Raw genomic sequence first — 23,579 nt, forward strand, 5'->3', positions numbered from 1 at the left:
TATTATCAAAACCACATGACAAATTTATTGGAAACATTTTCTTTCTACCCTCCAGACATTTCGTTTCGACATTTAGTATTATAACGTTTAGTTTGGTGCCAATACATTATCATGTTAGACACAAGATTACAAATGTTTTCTGTAGAGTGTATTATGTTCAAAAGCTGAACGAGTCGCAGAAAATTTTTGCACCATGCAATAATCTTCGTTGGTTTTTCTTAATCATTCCCAAACGACTGAATCGCCTCTCTTCCCTCGCAGAAGATGTGTAACACCTATGAACTGCGATTATAAAAAATATAACGATTTGATAAAATATTTAATCTTTATACATGTTTTCCATTTATTTTATTACACGCTAACCGTGTGCTACGAACGAGCTATAAATATATATATCTGCATGGTGAGTTTGCTCAGTTCTTTAGTCTGCAAATCGTACGCAAGCTTTTTTCCATCTGCATTGTGTACACCAAAGATGTCTGTTTTCCATTCCGTACACCTTTCGGCATTTCTTGCTCTCTCCACGAACCTTGCGGTGCGTGTGATGATTTGAACTGTGCTGTACCCTGGATGGACTGGTCTTGCCGCTGCTCGCTTTCGACGGAGATGGGTAGGTCGAGAGACTTGTGATTGCTGAAGCATCCCAGTTGAAGCGCGGATGCTGTGGAGAGTCGTGTCCACTTGAGGATAATTCAGGGCCTGGTTCGGTCCACGGGTTCTTCACCATGTCAAAATGAGACTGTGTTGGTGTTGGTGACAGTGCAAGCGGTGTTGGGAAAACATGATCGTTCATGTAGTCGTCTTCTTCTAAGTCTATTTCGTTGAAGTAGAAGTCTTCTTCCCCATCACTGTAGCCTTCCTCAGTCGAACGTTTAGGCCTGAAACGCACAAAAGGAAAAAAACGTAAGACAAACTGGAAAAACTCTACGATATTTAAGCATTCCTCGAATAAATTTTGCCAAGATAGAGCGTCAGTAACATCGCTTATGAATTAATTCCGAGGTATTCAGCTATTTGCTGACTGGACAGAACCGATTTCACAACTCAAAATCGACAAACTCAGCCACTGTGAACTGAGTTTGTTTTATTTGTGCAGTAAGTTGACTACAATCTTCAAAAGCAGGCGAAAGATACCCATAACTAACACCGTTTCAGTTCAATCCTAATATACATAACGTATTGTGGGGGCAAAAAATGAAAGGCGTTACGAGTACAAATAAAACACACATCTATAAAAGCGAGTAAAATATCATAAGCGTACCCGAGATGGATTGTTCGAACATGTCTGATAATTCCGGGGGCGGTAGAGAGGGTTTTCCCGCATCGCGGCCACGTACATTTGTACAATGTCTTCAGGCTTGAACTCGAAGAGGCAGAAGTCTAAAACGAATTAAGAATAAATAAATAACTACACACTATTCTTTTCCATATATCCTGGAAATTACAACCGAATAGGCGAGATCGGCCGCGAAAAAACTGAAGTAAAAAGAGGAACAGAGAAATTGCCGGAACAAATAGAAAGCAAACAGCAACACGAGACAGATTCACCGTTGCGTGATTTAACGCACACCTTAGATTTTGCAACACCATACATAAACTAACAGTAATTCCTAAAATACGTGTCTCAACCTTGACTGAGAGCATCCTACTGTCAGTTAACTGGTTCAAGAGAGTAAAAACTTTTATCTAGAAATATAATCTAGATGCTGATGCAACCTTTTTTCGCCAGATCGGTGAAAACGCCAAATTAGGAGGGACTTCCGAAGTACATATCCACGAAACTTTTTCTAGATGGGCTGAAAATTTCCCTACCTTTCTTTTGCGGGTGTTTTCTTGTTTCTGATAATCAACTCCAATGCCTTCGTCAATTGGAGAGGGTGGACCACTGAAGAAAAAGTTCGAGTCATTCGAGTGCACTGGCGAGGATGAGCGGAGCGGCGAATTTCCCGGGCTCGAAAATGTAGCCATCTCGGATCCTGAGTCCGGAGTGGGAGGAAAGCTAAGAAACACATCGTCCGCTGAAAATCGAAAAGACAAAAACACTTATTGTGAATGGAATCACACAAAAAATTAGTGTGATCATAGCCCTAAAGACTGAATCTGGGAAAAAACGCCTTATGTGCTGAATAGCAAATATGTTCCGCTCGCAAGTTGTCGTGGGCTTACGATCGATAGTACAATGAATCTGATAATTACTGGAAACAGAAACTGCACACTTACTTTGATCCGCATCTTTGAGAACCGGAGAGATTGACAGCGCAGTAAGAACAAGTGCAGCCATTTCTTCACCTCTTGTAACGTTTTCTTGTCGTTTGGTGCATCCACTAAAAAAAGAAAACGACTTTAATCAAAGAGCTAAGCCTTAAGAATATAAGACAAAGGAATATCACAGAACGTCGTTCTGAAAACCTAAGAAGTAGAGATAAAAATTCTCCCCATTGAACTAAACGTTTTGAAGAAGTAAACGAGATACTCGAACACGAAGAAGCACCATGTGAGAGTTAATGTTCGGGTTTCCATATGGAGTTAAAACTTACTCGCAAGAGTGTATTCCATGTGCTCTCATCTTGCATGGTATCGGGCACGATACGAATGAACTAGTACCGTTGCAACCCTTGACTTCGATAGGCACCGTGGAATACCGTTGCCCTTTCATCAGATGAATCTCACTCGGTCTTACAGCAACAATTGTTTCGTGTTGGTCCAAAATTTGAACCAAAACTTCGTTGAACTCTGAACGAATCTTAAGTACACGGGCGCCAACTTCGCGACTCTTGTACGTGATGTAAACATGTTGACCGTTCTTTAACGAGGAAGTTCCCACACTTTTGAATCCTGGTCCCACAATTTCTCCCTCATCCACTTCAGCAATGTAGTCGTCTTCAAACAGAATGGTGTAAGTGTTTTCGCCGGTAGGTTTGCTTTTGACCGCCTCAATTATCCCGGAATAGTAGAATCCATCTTTCCAAGGTGCGCTGACACGAACTCCCAGAAGCGAATTTTTCGGTCGCCTTCTCGACAACAGCATATCTTTCTCCTTTTCTTCCGTGAAACAACACGTCCAATTTTGACGAGAAGTTAAATAATTTTGCCTGAAAAATCGAAACCGGTAAACACTTGTCCGAAATAGACACTCGCCAAAACGAAAATGCTTTGTTGTTGTTTTCACGACGGATTTTTGGGGGCGGATAATGGGAGTCTACCAAGCCCCAATCGATTGGAATATCTGATTTGTCAATTTTCCCATCCAAATACTACGCAGTCTTTCATTGGCTATATAGAATAATTAGTAGGTGTGATTGGCTCATCCAAGTTACTATTTTTAAAACAATTCAAGAAGCTTTGTTTACATTTTGAGCTTACGAAGTATCTTTGTCACGTACTCAACTTTTTTTTACAAGCAATCGCTCCCTCTTTACTCTGCCTTGAAAATAAGTTCCATGTGATCACGAAGCGTCGCCGAAACGAACAGGTTTCGAAAATCTGCCAGTGGTGAACTTGTTTTCTAGCGAGGAAAAAAATGCTTTGAAAGCCGACCCGAGCATGTGACATAAGCTACATTTTGCGAGACGTTCAAAGTAAACCCTGCTGTGTGATTGGTCGAAATCAGTGGGGAGGTGTCAAAATTTGCTGAAACAAATCGTACTATTGGTTGACAGAACAGATCTGTCGCACATTTAGCCGGCATCTCGGCGCCATAGCAATTATTTCTAAAAGATAATGTCAAACTAGTCCTGCAAACATTTCAAGTTAACCCGACTGTTGTTTGAAAATCAAAACTTGCAGTTATTTTTACATGAAAACAATAGTGTTTGCCCTCGTCGGTTACACATTATTTTTCCGGTTTACCTCAAAAGTTTTTTTGTGAGATCTTTCAGGCTGAGAACTGGCGTGTTGATCTTCCATTGTGGAAAAAAACTAATCTTATTTTAAATATAAAAGTTTTTTTTGACATCTCAAAAAAATATATATATTGGCCTCGCAAGTCAAAATCCAAGGCATATATCACAATTTCTGAGTGCTAAACAAAAATATCTTAAGCTGTTCAGAACACTAGAAGTTCATGGCCTTGAAAACCACAACAATTCTCGTATGTTGAAAATTTCTCATATATTTGCAATGAAACACCAGATGTTTGAGTGAGAGATTGAGCTTGTCTAAAGCGAGAGGTATCAACTTCCTAGCGAGCTTCGACCCATCTGAGCCGGATAATGTGGCACGGGACCAAACGAAAGTTAACCTTACCCTGAGGGTGTGAAATTTGACACGATATTCCCGTAAGAAGGCGAATAGTGAAGATTAAAACGTAGCTGAGAACCAAGTTTCGGGAAGTTGTCAACACACAAAAAAGGACAGTGTAAAAGGAGAAAATGAACACGAAGCAGATGTTGATGAGGAAACATACCAGTACTCAAAACAATAACTACTTGTTATGTTCGCATCTTTTACGAGGCTAATATATATTTTGAACAGCGCAACTGATGCAAGTATGCTTATCAAGAGCCATCTGTTATAAATCAACCGATATGTCGTGGTGATTTCAAACGGATCGTCTCACACAGTCACGTAGCGGGTGTAACTAAATTCCATTCAAAGCAGTTGTTTACTGCGCGCGTAATGGACAATTTATGTAAATTACACCGGGCGACACCAAATCACAATGGCTGCAAGCAAGCAATTATTTAATAATGATGACATGCTAATTGGAAGAAAAGTTTAGAACAAATGGTTTACGACAGAAAAGTGCATTTGTTGGAGATGATATTGACGCTCTCTAGCTAAGGATAAGATGGGAATCACGAGATTAGAGTTAAGCTCATTTTTGCTTGTCACCTTTCTGTGGGGTTTGTCACGCGACTCGAAACTTTACTTCACAAGGATAACTGCAGATGTGGAAAACGTATACATAACGAATTTACTGTCATTTGAATTTCGTTTAATTTGGCCACATATAAACCGCTTCTAAAGGCTCTTATGAGATACAAAGATAAAAAAAAAGAAAAGAAAAAAAAAAAAAACTAAACAACCAATGGAAAAGAAAAAATCATCGGCTCTTGTACTGGCTCGCATCCAAAGTTCCTTTTAGCAAAATAATCGAGATCAACAACCTGTCACGCATAATGAGTTCGTAGGAACATTTCTGTTGACGAAAAGAATCAGTGCCAAGTATTCCGTGAATTGAGAAACCAAACACGGCGGGAGAAGGAGAAACTTATTTATTGTTGATAATCACTTAAACAGTAACAGCTAATCCAATAAAACAGTCCGTTGTATTGAGCTAAATAGGTCTCATTTCCCGTCCACTTTTGTAGCGTATGTGCTCTGTATTTAGGGAAACAGGGCAACGTTTATGTATAAGATTGTGATAATTAACGTTGTTTATATTTCATCTCTCTCCAAAACAAAAGTTCAAACAATTCATAAGACCTGTTTTTTAGGTTCACGACGATTTACTTGAACTGGTATAATAAATACTAGGGTGGGGAGGTGGGTGGAGAGGCGGGTGGGGAGGAGGGTGGGGAGGAGGTGTGAACGGGGCGCTTATCGAAAGAGGATTGGATTGGATTGGAATGGTTTGGAATGGATTGAAGGATGGGTGGAATTTGGAAAACACACTTAGAAGGTCGGTCAAGGTCATGTAAAAGCAGACTGAGAACTTGATATGGGGACAGTTTCTATGGTATACACGGTCTATTCGAAGCATTCTTAATTGAAAAAAGGACTTTGTTAGATATTTCAACGATACTTGTTAAGCTACTTTATCGATATTTTCATTTAGGCTTCTGTTGCACGAGGTCTCGCCACAATGGGACTCAAAACCAAGGGAGAATCTTGAGATTAGACTGATTCATAGTGTTGAGCTTAAAAGGGAGAATAGCATGACCAGGAAATGTTTTAAATTTGAAACTATTTCAGCTGTGCTTTTATCTACAGCCACTGTAATAATATTACAAAATTAACGCAAGCTTTCATCTCTATCAGACCCTATCACACTGAGTTTGACTAATGGTCGTGGGTCGTGGGTCGTAGGTACAAGTCGTGGGTCGTGGGTGTGGGTGTGGGTGTGGGTAAAAGTCGTGGGTGTGATTAATACTCAACAATAACAATAATCATTTAAAATATTAGTTATAATAATACATAAATATTATACAACCCTTGTCATTGTATCAGCTCGGTTTAGTGAGCCTAATATTTCATTGATTTTATCTAACAGAATTAATTCATTTCATCCATAAAGAAAAGTGAAACCAAAGACAAAGCCATTATTTGCAGAATGATGTAATCTCTTAAAATGAGGGTCAATTCAAAGAGTTTGAGGAGTCAACACACAAAAAAATAATCTTGCACTGAAAAGAGAGAAGTGTTAAACTTAAAAGAACAACGTTTTCAGAAAATGAAAGAAGCTTCGAGGATCAGAAACACGGCTATTGGCCGTGTTCTTGAATTGAAATTAAATTGTGCTCTCAGTGCCGGTTAAAAATAAATGAAGTTTCAAAAGTAAAAGTATATCTCTCAGCTGGTCAGGGAAAATAAAGCTTGTATTGATCAATGACATTCAGACAAAGAGCCGAATGCTTTATCTCCGTATCGCGTACCATCTACCCCGCATCTAAGAAAAAAAATGAAGTGAAACAGCGAACTGTTGCAAGATAAGTCGATATTTTGATAGCAACGTTGCAACGTTAGTTGCAGGTCTGGAGATGTTGGCTCCAAGGTTTTTCCAAGACACGAAAATATAAAACCTCTGGTATCCAGTGTGCGGTACAATCGACAACCGGAAATCGCAAGCCAATGTTAAATTGGTCACGACAACTGGCATCGGTGACAAGAAATGAAACGAAGAACCAATTAGTACAATCTTAAAATTTTTCTTCGTCCATTTAACTGGCAAGGTCCTTTTCTAAATCATAAAATAAACTAGATATGAAGAATTATTGAAATAAGTAAATTAATAAATAAAGAGGTTCTAATAATTTCAATTTTCAAACGATTCATTTCTTATCTGACAAAGACCAGACTCTGCAGAGTTGCGAAATGTGACGTACTCAAGAAACATACGTTTCATTGTTCGTCGAGAAGTATTCCATTACTTCACGGTAACTAATGACAGTCATGTTTCCCGTCTTGTTTTGAGACGCTTACAAGATAAATTTGTGGAAAAGAAGAATAACAACGGTTCAAGTCACGTTTCGCGAAAAAAGCCAGTCATTTCGCAATTTCCATGAAGAAAAGGCGATTCAAAGTTCACGGCGATATAACCAAATCACGTTTAAAACCAGCCAAAGGGCCCTTCACGATCACGAAAAAGCCCTTTTCCCCTACAAACAGTAATTGATTATCAGTAGTGGTACTATTAACATTATTAAATATGAGCTCTTAACCATTAATTGTTATGTATGACCCACACCCACGACTTTTACCCACACCCACACCCACGACCCACGACTTGTTCCCACGACCCACGATCCACGACCCACGACCATTAGTCAAACTCAATATCGATCAAGGAAAGGCGAAAGTTTCCATAAGGATATAAAGGCACGTAAATAAATTAGCTTTTCATAAAAAAGTCTGAATTACTAGTCATAAGAGTAGCATTGTTGATTGAGACCAGACAAACACTGAGAGGAAAAAAAAGCAAATGAATAAACGGGAAAAATAGTTGGTATTGGCCTCAACTGATAAGGGACGAACATAGGTAGTTTGTACTCAGGTTCGAAATAGATTTCACTTGAGTGATTAACGTCTGAAATCCTTGATTCGGCATGTTTTCTATTTATAAATCTAATTAAAATATAACAAATACAATAGGTCACTTTAATAGAAACAATTATAGTCGAAGCTTGAACAAAGCCTCAAGCCTGTGTCTCCAGATAACATCTGGTTGTTATGAGAAGCCACAAGGCCATATGCCGAGGGCGAAGTAAGTTTTTATTCTTGTGAATGGAATTTGGCTACAGACAGTAGGTGAGAAGGTCTCTGTGGTACATGTGGTGCTCGTGTTCAAGCGCGGACGAATCCTTTAATATAAGTTCAGGCTTATACCTTCTGAAATTTCTTGAACTGCCGTCACGTGTGATTATTATACGTTTTCAAATTACTAATTAATAAGCAGACTGCTGGCTCAACGGTAAACCTGTTTAGACCGCAAAAGCCGACATTTGCCGTCGTTCGAGGGTCCTTAGAACTCAGGATTTTGTCAGTCATGTATATGCTTGAAATCACTGGCAGCAAGCCATCACTGTTTTACAAACACTTATCAGAAGGGTTCTGCAGATGAAAATTAGGGAATAGTGGAGTTAGTCGCACACCTCAGAGGAATGATCAACACACTCATTTTAAACATTGAAAAGGAGACAGTTATTAAATAGCTTTTATAACTAAAATTAAAATCTACCCGTTTGATTGTATTAACTGGATTGGATTAAAATTCTGGATCAACTGCTTGTTTGCTTTGAAACTAGGAAAATTATCCAAAAATTCGTATTAATTAACCGTCATGTTTTGGGCTTGGGATGCGCTTTTGTCATTATTTGTATTTTGAAATGAAGTATGGGAAGTCTGAGAAGTGGTTAGGAAGTAGAGGTAATTTTGTTCTGAAATGGAATAGTGTTCAGCATTAAGAGTGTAGCACAACCACCCAGTCTGTAGACTGTAACCTCGCAAATATAGTGATTTGTGTGTGCGGATTAAAAAAACTGTGTTGTCTTACGACTAATGAGATATTTGTACTTCTATGAGACTGAGTGGGATATAAGAAAGTAAATTACATTTCCTATTATGCAATTTGGTAACCTTTATTTTTCATTGCAGAAACAGCAACAGGATAAAAAGGATTACACCGGAACTCCCCATCAAATCTTAGGAAGGAAGTTCGGGTCCGCCCCAAGAGTTGTTTGCCATTACAACTTGAAATTGTAGTTGGACATCATGTTTTTAATGTGTTATATAGCCTGCGAACAGGCTCCCCGTTCAATCAGACGTGGGGACCTGCTTCGCGCCGTTGTGCTCCTCAAGCCGGGAGCCTGTTCGCAGGCTAAATGTGTTATGGCGTAACAGCAGCGGGAGATTTTTTCCACTCCAGTTGAGTCAAATCCAAAATAGTCGGTTAAATGTACATCTTCACGTATTTGTCATGCAAAAAGATAACAAGAATCAATTATAAGCCCTGGATGACCTGGAAGCCAATCTCAATTTACAGCTCATAATTAAGAAGTTAGCAATTTCTGTAAAATAACCGTCTCAGAGGTCACCCAGTTCAAAAGTCGGAAAAGGGTGTATTTGGGGGCGTTCCAAGTTAGAAGATATCATGTATAGCTTCAGATCAGTGAAATTATGACGATAGAGAGGCGCCCCTTAAGATATCTCCCACGACATGGAGATGGAAACTCCTTAACACGTCGTGTTATTTCTGTGCTTGACTCCCGCGGTCAAACACAGATAACTTGGGGAAGCTTTGACATGCAAACAATGAATGGAGAGTTTCTTAATGAACTATGAAGAACGAGATTTAACCAAACACACGCCTTGCGGCATAATCGAACTACACTCAGAAAGAAATAATTTTTAACACAAGAATTGTTTCGCAAACCTTAGAGCCGAAGTAAAGGGAGGAAGAATAGGTAGGATACTTAATCCAACAAATAATAAAAGTATTTCATTTTTTGAAAATCATTTTTATTGACCAAGTTGTGTAAATTCTCGATTTAGTAATACATTCTTCAGTTTAAATAGAGCCTTCTGTGCTGGACAAACCAACCAAATAAATCAACACCTTAACAAATCATATCCGTACAAGTTGCGCGAAATAGTTTTCGTCAACGTGACCATAGTATCTCAGTAGTAATGACACCCTTTAAAAAAAAAACAAACAAACCCTGGAATCGTCGCCAGGGGCGCTTTTAAACGTTTGTGCTCGAAAGCTTCAACATTTTACCTTATACATCCTTATCAAATTATAAAGGTGGGGGAGGGGAAGGGAACTTGAATGCTTAACTTTGTTTTAAATATCTTTTCACGCTATGTACCTCCATCAAGTTTGCAGCTTTATAAAGAAAAGGGCTTTCACCACCCTGCCGATGTTCAAGGCACCTTTCGAAGTGTGACGACCCGACTTTAAGTCTCCGCCAACGTTACCTTTCTTTAACTACGAATTGTCAACTCTATCTTGGCTGAAGTTCGATTTTGAATGAAAGGACTGTAATTGAACTTAGAAATTACAGCGTCTACGTGATTAAATATTCATCTCTATAACATTTCCCACGTTGGAGACTCTTCACTTACGTAGCAATTGCAAAGATCAATCATCTCTGGTTTTTTTTTATGAAATATGCTTATAATCATATATTATACCTTTTTTTTGATGAATTTTTCAAAATTTTTATAGTAATTTAAAATTTATATCCCATGTGCCAAAGAACAACCGTAGACATTTTAGCAAAATGTTAATCACAATCAAGTTTGCCATTTGAGCAAATACTAACATATTTTCAGTGCGTGACCAAGATCGTGACACGTTGACGCAAGCAGCGTTGCCTGTACTCTCAACGAAAACGGCAAATTGGACAGTCAGATTGCGACAATTGAGGTAAAAAAGCAGTTTGGTTGTTTTCACTTTGAGTCCTCATTGACTAGTAATGATGATAATCTTAGTTCTTATTGATCACTGTGATAACTTCGGTTTTGTTTTAAAGACACTCAATGACAGTACAATTCACTTGTTTTTCTACAACAAAGAGCTTCACTTGATAAGCAACATCCAGCAATCTATTAACTATAAAACCGGGCTTTAAAGTATGGCGAAAAATTAGCTAAGAAAAGAGTAAAAGATAGTACAAAATATGCAGGTAAAGAAGAAATGGGGCTGAGGAAATGTAATTTCTGAGGATCATAAAAAAACAACTATTTGAAGCTATTTACAATAATTTTGTAATATCTATAAACACAATTCTTTCATAAAAGAAAAAAAAATCACCTATCCTTGATTCACACAATAAGTTAACGAGACCACCGAAAAACCCAAAGGATCTTGTTAAATTTCTTATAAATTTCTATTACTTTTTAACCTTAACAAATTTCAAAATTCACCTATTTTTTTAAAAAAAATCAAATATGTTACCTAAGAAAATAAAGAAATAACCATGATACACAACAGATAGTGGATTTCAGCGTTTGTTGTTTTACAATCATATCTTCTAGTTCACCTGAAAGAGAATTGAAAGGTATTTTTTCATTAAACTCGCCCGTTTACTTCAATGATTCTTGCAAAGTTTTAACTCAAGAATATTTTCGCTCAGAACTCGTTTGTCTAAACATTTGTCCGCTTATCCATAAGATGCATTTGCAGAGGGAAATATAATGTATGACTTCACATGCTAAGCTAATTACGTCGTACACTGCATGTTTATTGGCATAATAACCCACGCGGGATTTTGGGAGAACACAGCAAAAGTTTGTAAATAACGATCTGGAGGCAATTCATTGAAAAACACCTCGAGCGTTCTTCCCACATCCGAAGTGGGCTACTACGCCGCTACACCGATAGAAATTGTGGTTTATTGCTTTTTCTGAAATAAGCTTTTCTATGGGTTTAACGGTGCAGTCAACGATTTTTTTACCAGTCAGGGCGCTCTTAGTATCTCAGCAAACTACAATTATCTGAAGTCACACTTTCACTCTTCAGACCTTAGGAAATTGAAAAAAAAATCTTCCAAAACCCAAAGAATCGCTACTTTGTATTCAAATGCTACGCAGCAATTCCTTACCGCCTAAATGTTGAACTCTGTTATTGGTTGGAGCCGGTCTCTTGACTTCCTTCGCCATCAGCGTCGCTAAGTTCATCCATAGAGATCCTCGGTAGTGGCGCTCTCCAATACGTAAAGGAACTAAATTGGTCTGGTGCTATAAGCCCCGCTGGACGAAGACCTTCCATTTTGAATGGTGGGAACATTTGATCCACCAAGTCACTAAGTTTGATGTACCTAAAGAAAACCGTATTATTCATTAACCCATTCATTCCCACGAGACACCGTAAAACTATGTTAATAGTTCATGTCAACATATTCTTAAGCATCCTCCAACGCAGGTGTATTCCAGACCCCCGCGCATTAGCCAAACTGGCAATGGAAATCGAAAACCACTAGCCAAAACTGAACTTCTACTAGTCTGTGACGTTAGCTACAAGTCTGTGGAGTTTGCTGACCGTTAGCGTCGAGCTCTGTTATACCTTTCCTTGCGTTTTGCGCCGGCGCCTATCTCTTGTTTAGAAATGTGACTTTTCCCTGAGTCATGCGCAACCGATGATTATCCAAGGAGGGGGAAGGAGGGGGAGGGAGGGGAGGGAGGGGAGGGAGGGGGAGGGAGGGGGAGGGAGGGGAGGGAGGGGAGGGAGCGAGGGAAGGAAGGGGAAGGATGGGAGGGAGCGAGGGAAGGAAGGGGAAGGATGGGAGGGAGCGAGGGAAGGAAGGGGAAGGATGGGAGGGAGGAGAAGGTCTACTCGACTGACAAAACAGTTGGGTAGAGAAGTTGTGCACCTCCATTCTAGTTAAAAAAAAAAATACTCACGATGTTTGAAAAGCAGAGGTGAGGTCATGTGTCACTTCACCCTGGTAAAGACATAAAAACGGGCATTAATGACTGGAGGTAGATTAAAGGACAAATATATGACTCTAGAACATCTTCCATTAGTTTTCTCTTTAGCGGGCAGGCTTGCTTTTGAGGAACTCAGACGCACTTTGTGACTCAGATTTGAACGAGGGTTGGACTCCGATGTGGGTCAGGCGGTTCGAACTTCAGTAGGAAGGAAAGGCAAATAAAACTTACCCTGTGATTTATGGTAAAAATCCTTGACACCGATATTCCGACTGCACGGTAGGAAAGTACGTCCTGTGTGGAGAGTTAATAGTTCAATTTAGCACGTATTAAATTTTGTCACTGCATCGCCATAAATAGAAACAGGAGCTACTAGTTAAAACACTCGGTGCGAGTCGTATCACTTCATCTGTCTTTACTTCATGTTTTCCCGTATTTGAAGCTCATTCTAAGATTCCCCAAACTAGGTACCAGCTTTCCCGGCCGGGCTTGGTAGTTTGATCACGTTTTCAATGACGAACAGCATTAAGTTGTACTGGTTTTACGATTTCTAGCGCCTCTCACTAGTGACTTCCTTAAATAGTGCATGTGCTCTACGATAACAAAGCCAGCCTACATGTTGTCAGTTCAACGAAAGTCCCCCATATCAGAGTAAAGATCAATTCACGTGCACCTCCGCCAATGTAATCTACTGCATAACTTGCACTTATTGCAAAAAGAAATACATCGACGAAACAGGCAGAAGACTAGGTGACCGATTCCGAGAACACCTTCGAGACGTGGAAAGGAATGACAAGGACACATCGAAACCAGTCGCTAGGCATTTTAATTTACCTAATCATTCTATGCAACATATGGCAATCTGCGGTCTTTCCTTACACTTAGGTAGCACGGAAAGCCGTAAAAATCTTGAACAAAAGCTCATCTTTCAAACCGGCAGTCTAAATCCCACAGGGATCAACGAACGCTTTTCATTCCACTAATTTATTCTTGTTTTTCTCGTTGCCATGTTCCCACCAATAACGTAGCTCCATTTTCTGCCTTTAAAAGCACACACAACCCACAATTCCTCTATTCGCTCCGACGAAGGGCCAACGCTCGAAACGTCAGCTTTTGTAATCGTTACGGTGGCCAATTTACCATTTCAACTTTGTTGATATATCCAAATTATAAAGATCAATTCCATTGCTACTAAACCGTAACACACTTACGTTGACTTTATTACCAAATCCAGCATAGAAAGGATTTCTATTTGTTGGAAACAAGCTTTGGATGTCTCTCAAACAGGCTATCTTAAACTCCTCTGGTTTCTTTTCGATCACTTCTCTGAAAAAGGCAAAGAACCAAAACAACACCAATTAAAACTGTTAAACAAAAATGAAATCAGCCTCAGCTCAGATTTCGCTGCGCAACACTCTCTCGTCCACCACGTTTGGTGACGAGATCTCACAACGCCTGCGAAGGAAACTACCTTAAACTAGGAAAAAAATCTTCAATTTGAGACAAAAAACAGTTTGATACTAAAAGAAAAAAAATCCCGATGCCCCGTGCAATGTGTACTAACGCTGTTTGATTGAAATCAAGTGAGTAGAAAGGAGTGAGTTTCTAGATTTTTCTTTTTTTCTCCATTAGCACTTTAAGTTATCTGTACTGTTGGTGAGCAGCACTATAAAATTCTACTTAATCCAGATCAATTTTTGGCTGTTGTATACGACTGTTGTTCTGATACCTGTGGAAAGCTTTGATAAGCGATTCAGGCGACAGAAGCAGTGGTCCATCAGGTAGCATCAGCTGATCTTGCTTTACACTCTTGAGGTAGTCTCTGGTCTGTTGTGCCTGCGTGTTCATGAAATATTACACATTTTGAACTGATTCGCGCTGCCGGGTCAACGACCTAATACTTCAACTAAGCAACTTCCACGTTGCTTACTCACGAGAGACGAGTATTCAAAATATCCGAGTTGGGAAATTCAACCATCTAGACAACAAGCAACTGCACTGACTAAACTTTAAACGCTCGTGATGATCTTTGATTTGATTTAATTTGATTTACTCACTTTCACCAGAGTGTGGTGAGGGTCGCACAACAGAGCGAAGCTCCTTATTAAGTGCGCCCTATATCCCACCCATCCCACCCCAGGGGAGGACATCCATCACACAGTAATCTCGTGTGTGGGAAATTAACGTCTCCTACCCCAACCCTGCAGGAGACGGGACCTCCATTTATTCGTCCCTATCCGAGAAGACTAGAATATCTAACCATTTCTTGATGTTATAGAAAGGTAGCAAATTCTTCTCAATTATTTTTAAGACCCTGAGTGTTGGTCCGGCCGGGGCTCGAACCCTCGACCTCCCGCACAGCAGTCCAGCGCTCTATTACACCAAACATAGTGAACTACAGGACTCCTAGAGTTCAATCGCGTTAAAACCATTCCCTCCAGAGCGAGAAACCACTTCTGAAACGCAGAAAGGATTGCCGGCATAAGCTTGGAGAAAATCAAGTTAACAAAACGTACCTGTCCAATAGCTCGAGCTGACAGGTAAAGAACTTTATAACCGTTCTTCTGGATCTTACAAAAGAAGTGAGCCTGAAATAATATAAGATATCGGATCAATGTCAAAAAATTCTTCTCAAGAGGTATCCTCGGGAATGAATAGCTCAGGGACTTCTCTTTTACTAGCATCAAAATACATCCTTCAGTTCATAACCTATTAATGTTTTCTAACTTCTGTCCAGACAAAAATAAAGTGACGTCACAGACTACATAGATATGAATACATACCACCCCTGACTGAGCCCAAGCTTGTCCCACCACTGGAAGGATCTGACCCAAAACATCAGACCTAAAACAGAATGATTTTACGCAGTGCAACAATCAGCAATACTAAAAAACGCCCTTTTCAAAATCAAGTCGTCGTGAAATTTGAGTAAACGTGTTAATATATCAAAATACCAGACTGCATACCAAAAAATACTGTGAGAATTTTGGAGATCCACGAATTTTCTTTGTTCTATTTTGTGCTCGTCACAAATCAAGGTCACATCTTTTCTTATTTGAATACAAAAGTACTGCTGGCCCAACAATAAACAAGAAGCAGGTCAAATATGGACTCAAGGTCTTAGCCACAAGCACTGGAAACCTTTACACTCTGTGCATTTTTCCCCTCCACATCCCTGTGCAACGGCGTCATTGTCAACAGATTGTTTTCGCTAGTTTATTTTGCTAGTATCTGACATGAGAGGGGAAATGGGTTGACACCCATCTCTAACAAAATTTCGTTTGAGGTTTCAGTGTTTCATGTGGATTTCCAGGCCAACGAGTTGTTGACAAGTTAAATGTGCTGTTCACGAACACAATACAATGAATGACGAATACTGATCGAATACTGATTCGTTTGAGGTTTCAGTGTTTCATGTGGATTTCCAGGCCAACGAGTTGTTGACAAGTTAAATGTGCTGTTCACGAACACAATACAATGAATGACGAGTACTGATCTCGTCAACTGCACCTACAGCAGTGAATTATTAATGAAAACCTACAAGACATACTTAGGGCCTGGGAGAAACCGTCACTGTATAGTGTGACCGTTTGGGTAACGGTGGTCCCCAGAGGTACCGTTCTCTACAGCAAGGAATAAAGTTTTGACAACCTGATCAAAAGTCATCAATAATGTCAACCTTTCAGTGGGAGTGACTCAAGAAGCTTTTCAGCGTTCATGCTTGAAAACAACAAACTTTTTGATTACCAGAGTAAATTTACCACAGGTTTTGGAGGAAACTCACTTTGTTATTGTCCCATCAATATCAGAAATAACAATCTTATCTTTGTAATTCCATAGGTAGATAGTTGCTGTACACATTGCAGTACCCTGAAATAAACAGAATGCACTTAAACCACGTCATAAACCTTTTAAGATAAGTGTAAATTGCAAAGAATACTAACATAAACACTTATGTACCTGGTATTTTGTGGTTACAGAGAATGTTACACTGTTTGCTCCTTCTCTCAGATTCAAACTTGCCTGATGAGAATACAAATAAACTTCTTGGAATCAATGTTTCAATAAAGTAATTCAAGAGTCCAGCATATTCTTCACAAACATCTCTAACTTGTGCAAGATGTTTAGCAACATATAGAGTTTCAAGAGACAAACATATACTCTTATGGTGCTGAAACTATGCACATAGAGGAAACTTTAAGTGAGTAAACACATTTCAGAGGTTCATCTTCCAACATAATTCAGTCACACCGAATTGGTACAGAAAAGTTGATTTCTTATGAGGCAAAAAAAAGTATGGTGTCCTCACTAATAAGGAAGAAGAATTTCCTCTTTGAATCACAGACAAACTAAACACCCATTTCTGGACCATGGATCTTCCTTTGAAATGATACACCATCTTCCATTGTTTGCATGTTTATGGAAGAGTTCATTAACCAGTCGATAGATTATGGACCGATGTTTACAGTTCTAGCACCTGTAGATTACCAGTGGTAACAGCACCAAAGAAAATTAGTGACACTCAAATTCATTAGTTGCAAAGTCCATGATGACATTAGGTGCAAACTATTTTTTTTTTTCATTACAAGACATTAGGACTGGCTTAATGTAAGAGGTCATTCAATGTTACTCACAATTTGTTCAGAGGAAAGCCTTGTGACCTTCCTATAATTCCCCTTGGGGAATGCATCTGATTCATTGCCACTAATGCACTCAGATATTTTTCTCTCCCTGTTTTCAATGTCATCTTCTTCCCTTTCCATTTCTGGGGCAGACATTTGTTTTCTTGTACCACTACTATGTACCCTTGGGCGTGGCTTATCCTTCTTTATATCTTCATTCTCTTCATCTGAACTCTGAAATATTTAAACAGGTGTGAGGTATAGACACTGACAAGCAACATCGTCATTAGGAAAGTGATATTGAGTTATGACATGAAAATTCTGTGACATGGTTATGAACCAGTTAAATTCAAAAGTGAATGGCACAATTTACCACTGATTTTGTTTGCAGTTCTTCTTACACTTTGATAGATTACTAATTTACAAAAGCTGCAAATAAATTCAGATAATGTACAAACTACTAAAATGTGGAAAACATGCATGTAAGTATAATTTTGTTTTACCTTCTCCTCAGCTCTCCAAGAAAACCAATAATACATATTTCTGTAGCTTCTCCTTTTTTCCTAAAAAAAAGGGGTTCATTACAGATACACTGTACTTTATTCCCAAGGGTTACATGCTTCTGGCTAAAAATATAATTATTTCACTGCTTCAAAGTAGTAACTATGTTTATTAATTAAAGTTTTGCATGATTACACCATTAAGAGATTTTCAGAAAGAAAAATGAAATCACTCATAACAAGTACACTTTCCAGACCTGAGATACCATTGTTCAGCCTGGAGCAAACTTTGATCAAGAAAACATGCAAATCATGTGAATCACTTCACAGCAATTAACAATAAGTCCTAACCTTCTTTGGCATGTGTTGTTTTACCAGGGACTGGCATGTATCCTGCAGAGACAAACATCACATTTGAATTTTGCAATAGAGCTGCTGTGTTTTTTAAGCAAAAAATTAGAGAGTATTCATGTAGACCACATATTTCACCTGTAAAATAGAGACTCTGAAAGATGAAAGATCATCATAATTTTGAAAAGTAGATGTGAAAATAAGTCTACAGAAAACAATGGCTTGAACTAGTTCAATACAACAGTGATAAGCCAGTACTGTGATCTGACAGAATCCTCAAGATTTCTGGGAGTGGGTCAGAGTGCATGTAATAAACCATAAGAAAAGGGTACACTATGAGAATATGTGAACACTAAACATTTTAACTGTGGATTTTGAATAGAGGAAAGATCACAGCATCATTATGCTTCAGAAGTTATGCAAGGTTCAAGTGTTTTCACTTACAGTTTGTTAGGAGGAAGGTAGACATTTAGCTAATTACTTCACACAAGAGCTACCAAAGTACTATAGAGCTGACAATTGATTTTGCAACCAAATTGTTACCTGTCGAAGAGGTCTTTGAAAAACAACATGAGACATCAACATGGGAGCAGCAATCTGCCAGTTGTAGTATCTGCTCACAAATGAAGGCTATTTAGTAAATGAAAAATACATCATATTGCACAAACAGCAGTGCACAGTAAGTTGACCCTTTCACTCCCAAAATCTCAAAGGTAATTCTCCTCACCATTTGCCATGCACTGCTTATGATGATAAATCAGAGAATTTGGTACAAGATCAACAAACAATCTCCCTTGTGTTGTTGTTCTTTGTTCTTATCACCTGTTGGTACAGTGGCCCACAACTGTGACGGCGAAAAGAAATCGCTCATGGTGAAAAGAAATTGCTCATGGCGAAAATAAATTTCTCATGGTGAAAGGAAATTTCTCACAGCGAAAAGAAACTTCTCATGGTGAAAAGAAATTTCTCACGGCAAAAAGAAATTACTCACAGTGAAAAAGAAAACTAAAAAACGCCTGGGTGGGGATTGGTCTGAGTTGGCTTGGATTGCATCATGGATTGAGGTGCAGCATGCCATCTTGGAGCACGATGTTTTGCAGCACCTGCGGGCAGCGTTTACGGAATGAAGACAAGTTTTGCTCTCAATGCGGCAAAGGTATGGGATTTGAACTTACTTAACCACTTGTTTCTGAAAATCTGGTGTTGGCTTATGTTTAGAATGCCCGGCCACTCATTTACATGGAATGAACATGCCTCTTTGCCTTTTAACACCTCGACCCATGATGCAATCCGAGCCAACTCAAACCAATCCCCACCCAGGCGTTTTTGAGTTTTCTTTTTCGCCACAAGTAATTTCTTTTTGCCGTGAGCAATTTCTTTTTGCCGTGAGCAATTTCTTTTCGCCATGAGCAATTTCTTTTTGCCATGAGCAAATTATTTATTTTTGCCGTGAGAAATTTTTTTCGCCATGAGTGATTTCTTTTCACTGTGACAGTTGTGGGCCACCATAGCATATTACATATTAATATTAAATTACTGTGAATATATGAAAATCAGCTCCCAGTTGGCTTGTTAGCTCAGTCGGTAGAGCACTACACTGGTATCCATACCGGCCTGAGTTTTTTAGGCCTAATTGGTCTTTGTCATGGGAGTTAAAGGTTTATACAACTTTGCAAATTCTTGCAAGAAGGTCTCACATACAAAGGACTTACAATGACCTCCAAGCTAGACTATCAATATACTGTAGCTATGTTAGTTGTACTGACAACCTGAGGCAAAGCTGGCAAATACCAGCCAGTGGGTAAAGAAAATGTCCACTGAATTGGATATTTATCCCTCACAAGTATAGCCCAAACTTTTTAACATGATTGCCAACAGTTTTCCAAAACTCACTTGAAAAACGATGTGATATATGAAAAGAAAAATTTGTTAGATATAAAGACTGGGTACTGCAGTATCTCAATTAAGAAAAATTATAATGTACAATATATTACCTGTCATTGATTCTAATAACAAGTTTGGGATCTGACAGTATTGCTGGATTGTTACACAGGTCATCAAATGTCACCATTGACTGTATGAAACTCTCTGTGAAACCAAAAAAACATCAGAGTTGATGCTGAGCAATTCCCATGAACATACTATCACCTTGCCTTTGCCAATTGCAGGAATATGATTGTCAATTTAAACTATAATCCTTCAAAGTTATCTTACTAGTTTTTTAAAAAACTTTTCAAGGATGGTTGAAGAGAAAAGGAGAGCATCAACAATGTAATAGAGAACATGTGGGCATCATCTTTATGACTCTCCAGCTTAAACACTCCAAATATTACTTTCATGAAGATCCACTTGCTGAACAGATTTTGAACAATGTAACAAAATTCTTGAAATGGGGTCACTAAATTGAAAAATTTCAGTACTGGTACCACAGGCGGTCCAAGCTCTCTTTGAGAATCAAACAAGGAACACAATTTGCATTTTCAAAAGGATTTGTATGGGATTTTCTACAAGATATCCACAGAGATAGTTAAAGGTGAAAATATTAAATAAAAATGGCTTACCTTGTTCCATACGTGTGCTGTTTGCTCCTGGTGTCATTATTTTACCGATTTCACTTGATTTAAGCGGTTTTTTTTAATCCTGGTTTTCTACCACATAAAGAGAAGACAAGGCCAAACACTTCTGTCCGGACAGCCTGCCGAACGAAGTAAAAAACCCAAGCTAAAATGTACCCACGGTCACAAATCCACCGCAGAATTCAAGGGCAAAGGTTGATCTTTCATTTCAATTCTCTAGCCACACAATCTTCCGAGAAGGCAGCGTGGTCGAGTGGTCAGCATGTCGGACTTGCAATCTGCCGCTCCCAGGTTCAAGTCCTGCCCGGGCCACTACCTGGATTTGTTTCACGGTAGCCCTGAGTTTCAAATCCTCGGCCATGCTTGTAATATAGTCAACTGGTTTGCCTTTGGCCAGTTGGGATTCTTAATAATGTTATTTTCAATTTGAATTATTTGTTTCAGTTGTTTGGTGGAAAACCTGTAAACTAGCTTCTAGCTAAGTCTTTCTCCATGTTAAAAACTGTTTATCTTATCTCACCCGGCGATCAGCGCCAGGCGGCTCTTTGTGTCCTCAGTGAAACGCTAAAACGATGGTAGACGTCCGCGTACATTTGAAGCACTACACATCGACCGTTGAAATCGGCTTGGTAACCTTGTCATGTTGGCAAACCAAGACTCGCGGGGGTACTAAACCTCAACTTGTCAACATCCTCTGGATACTGGCCTCGTCCCACACAATTATGTCAAGGCCTTTGACTCAGTCTCGAATTACGGAATTTTCAGCCGAGCGATCAATCCCTTGTCGCCAAGGTAATTCTGCCGTGGATAAGCCATTAGACAAATGAACAGTTGACGCAACACCCCGATCATACACTTGACAAGCAATGCCGCTTGAACATATCACACTGATCTTCTTTCCCGCACGTTTGGCCTTTCCAATAAATCAAATGCTTTTACAACCTCGCTTTTACCAACACCAGCCTGGCTAGTAATCAATAAATTGTGACCTTCAAACACAAAGTCCACTATTTGACTCTGGTCCACATTCAACTTTACCCTAAAGTATTAAAAAGACAAAATACAACATCACCTCGTGATCGCTTGTAAGAAACTACAACATGCGAATATATTGGAAAACTTGAAGTTTTCAAGAGCGGGAGACATCCATCCATCCATACATGACAAATAAAAACCAACGTAAACCAATTCAAATACTTACATGATTGAAAAGAAAAAACAAGTTGACCAGCTACATTTCTTCCTGGGTTTCCTCCGAGTTTTGCGAAAATTTCGACGTGTAAACAAGATGCTGCACGGTTTTGATTGGGTGCTTGAGACAATGGTACATTTTGGGTTCGACCTGAGGGGACCCTGGGTTGTACAAGAGGTTTTGTTGACAAGTTGAGGTCTAGTACCCCGCGAGTCTTGATTTGCCAACATGACGAGGTTATCAAGCCGATTTCAACGATCATTGTGTCGTGGTTCAAATGTATGCAGACGTCTACCATCGTTTTATCGTTTCACTGAGGACACGAAGAGCCGCCTGGCGCCGATCGCCAGGCTGAGATTGTGTGGTTAGAGAATAGAAATGAAAGATCAACCTTTGCCCTTGAATTCTGCGGTGGATTTGTGACCGTGGGTACATTTTAGCTTGGGTTTTTTACTTCGTTCGGCAGGCTGTCGGGACAGAAGTGTTTGGCCTTGTCTTCTCTTTATGTGGTAGAAAACCAGGATTAAAAAAAACCGCTTAAATCAAGTGAAATTGTTAAAATAACGACACCAGGAGCAAACAACATATGTATGGAACAAGGTAAGCCATTTTTATTTAATATTTTCACTTTTAACTATCTCTGTGGATATCTTGTTGAGAATCCCATACAAATCCTTATGAATATGCAAATTGTGTTCCTTGTAACCCATGTCTAAAACATTGTGCCCTTATGAAAAACAATATGCACTAAAAACATTCACCAGATGAGGGTAATTTTTACCCAAACTGACCAATCAGAGTGCCTTGTTTCTTTCAGTTTACTGCCGGGTAAAGTTTACCCTAGTGGGGTAAACTTACCATTACCAATTCGCTCGTTAGAGCCCTTCTATGGGCTGTATCCATGCAAAATAATTACATTCTTTTAATTGTGCCTTCTTAGAATCGAATTTCGCGATTTGGAGTTGAAAAAGGTGCAAAACCGATCAGCTTATATCTAGGATGGCACGCTTTTGGATTTGTCGGGATTCGAAAATTGACATGGCTCTGTTTGCAAAGTCTTTTTTTTTTTTTTTTTTACCTTTATGATAAAATATTGTTGACATGAAGGTGTTTTATTGACAGGTTTTAGGTGACAAGTTTATAAAATAGCAAATCAGGCATGTAATGTAATCCTGCAGCAATCCTAGTGCGTGTCTTCTTGATGTTAGCGACCTAGTTAGCATCAAACTTACACGCTCGCATTCGATCATCAGGACGCCATGACATTGTCCTCCTTTCTTTCAATTCTTATAGAAAATCGATAAAACAGTCAACATTTTGAATCATAATGTAAGATGCACAGCATTTCCCTCGCAAAAAATGTGACACATACTAGCTATGGACACATGTAATCTGTAAACATCTTGGTGCCACGTCATGCACCAAAGAAACCATGTGCGTTTAGCCATTTCTTCCTTCCTGAGAAACTACTCGAATATTGCAGAGAGTGCTGTCACATTTTACTTCTGATGTAGTCGCAAAACTCTTTGATGTATTCGTGATGGAAACCATAGTCCCCTCTATTAACTATGTGGAAACTACTTTCTGAAAATCTTCATTTCCAGATTTTCCAAAGAGTGTTTCTTGCGAATTCGAGAGCTAAGTAATGTACGCTCATGTATCAAAGTATCACGCGTGTAATCTAATTAAAGCGTTCTATCCGGCGACTTTAGCAGCGTAACTTGGAAGATCACGATGGATCATCGAG

General features: G+C 39.1%; 2 protein-coding genes across 2 annotated transcripts in view; both read right to left on the reverse strand.

The window, feature by feature from the left end:
• LOC111325545 (zinc finger protein 395) lies at window positions 1-4,080 on the reverse strand. The gene is made up of 5 exons (XM_022929376.2): window positions 2,538-4,080; window positions 2,221-2,324; window positions 1,813-2,018; window positions 1,262-1,380; window positions 1-878 (listed from the first exon to the last, which is right to left on the reverse strand). Exons 1-5 carry the CDS (start codon window positions 3,026-3,028, stop codon window positions 422-424), a joined length of 1,377 nt encoding a protein of 458 aa, XP_022785111.2. The 5' UTR covers window positions 3,029-4,080; the 3' UTR covers window positions 1-421.
• A 5,576-nt stretch (window positions 4,081-9,656) lies between these two features.
• Window positions 9,657-23,579, reverse strand: part of LOC111324700 (phosphatidate phosphatase LPIN3) — a 34,879-nt gene continuing 20,956 nt past the window's right edge. Inside the window, exons 13-27 of the mRNA XM_088748335.1 lie at window positions 20,059-20,152; window positions 18,608-18,677; window positions 18,065-18,106; window positions 17,717-17,776; window positions 17,226-17,447; window positions 16,552-16,614; window positions 16,376-16,461; window positions 15,375-15,435; window positions 15,108-15,179; window positions 14,321-14,427; window positions 13,803-13,917; window positions 12,823-12,885; window positions 12,565-12,605; window positions 11,766-11,981; window positions 9,657-11,204 (exon numbers count right to left, since the gene is read on the reverse strand). Of these exons, the coding sequence (XP_088604461.1) occupies window positions 11,786-11,981; window positions 12,565-12,605; window positions 12,823-12,885; window positions 13,803-13,917; window positions 14,321-14,427; window positions 15,108-15,179; window positions 15,375-15,435; window positions 16,376-16,461; window positions 16,552-16,614; window positions 17,226-17,447; window positions 17,717-17,776; window positions 18,065-18,106; window positions 18,608-18,677; window positions 20,059-20,152 (1,292 nt within the window). The 3' untranslated portion in view covers window positions 9,657-11,204; window positions 11,766-11,785. The remainder of the gene's footprint in view (window positions 11,205-11,765; window positions 11,982-12,564; window positions 12,606-12,822; window positions 12,886-13,802; window positions 13,918-14,320; window positions 14,428-15,107; window positions 15,180-15,374; window positions 15,436-16,375; window positions 16,462-16,551; window positions 16,615-17,225; window positions 17,448-17,716; window positions 17,777-18,064; window positions 18,107-18,607; window positions 18,678-20,058; window positions 20,153-23,579) is intronic.

This window comes from Stylophora pistillata, chromosome 2, assembly GCF_964205215.1.
Source record: "Stylophora pistillata chromosome 2, jaStyPist1.2, whole genome shotgun sequence".
NCBI classification, from domain to species: Eukaryota; Metazoa; Cnidaria; class Anthozoa; order Scleractinia; family Pocilloporidae; genus Stylophora; species Stylophora pistillata.

Excerpts from the sequence above, each read along its gene's own strand:
- LOC111325545 (XM_022929376.2), bottom strand. The coding sequence starts at position 3,028 with ATGCTGTTGTCGAGAAGGCGACCGAAAAATTCGCTTCTGGGAGTTCGT. Across the intron at positions 1,381-1,812 it reads AAAACACCCGCAAAAGAAAG|ACTTCTGCCTCTTCGAGTTC; the intron begins GTAGGGAAATTT and ends AATTCGTTTTAG. Across the intron at positions 879-1,261 it reads GTTCGAACAATCCATCTCGG|GCCTAAACGTTCGACTGAGG; the intron begins GTACGCTTATGA and ends TGTGCGTTTCAG.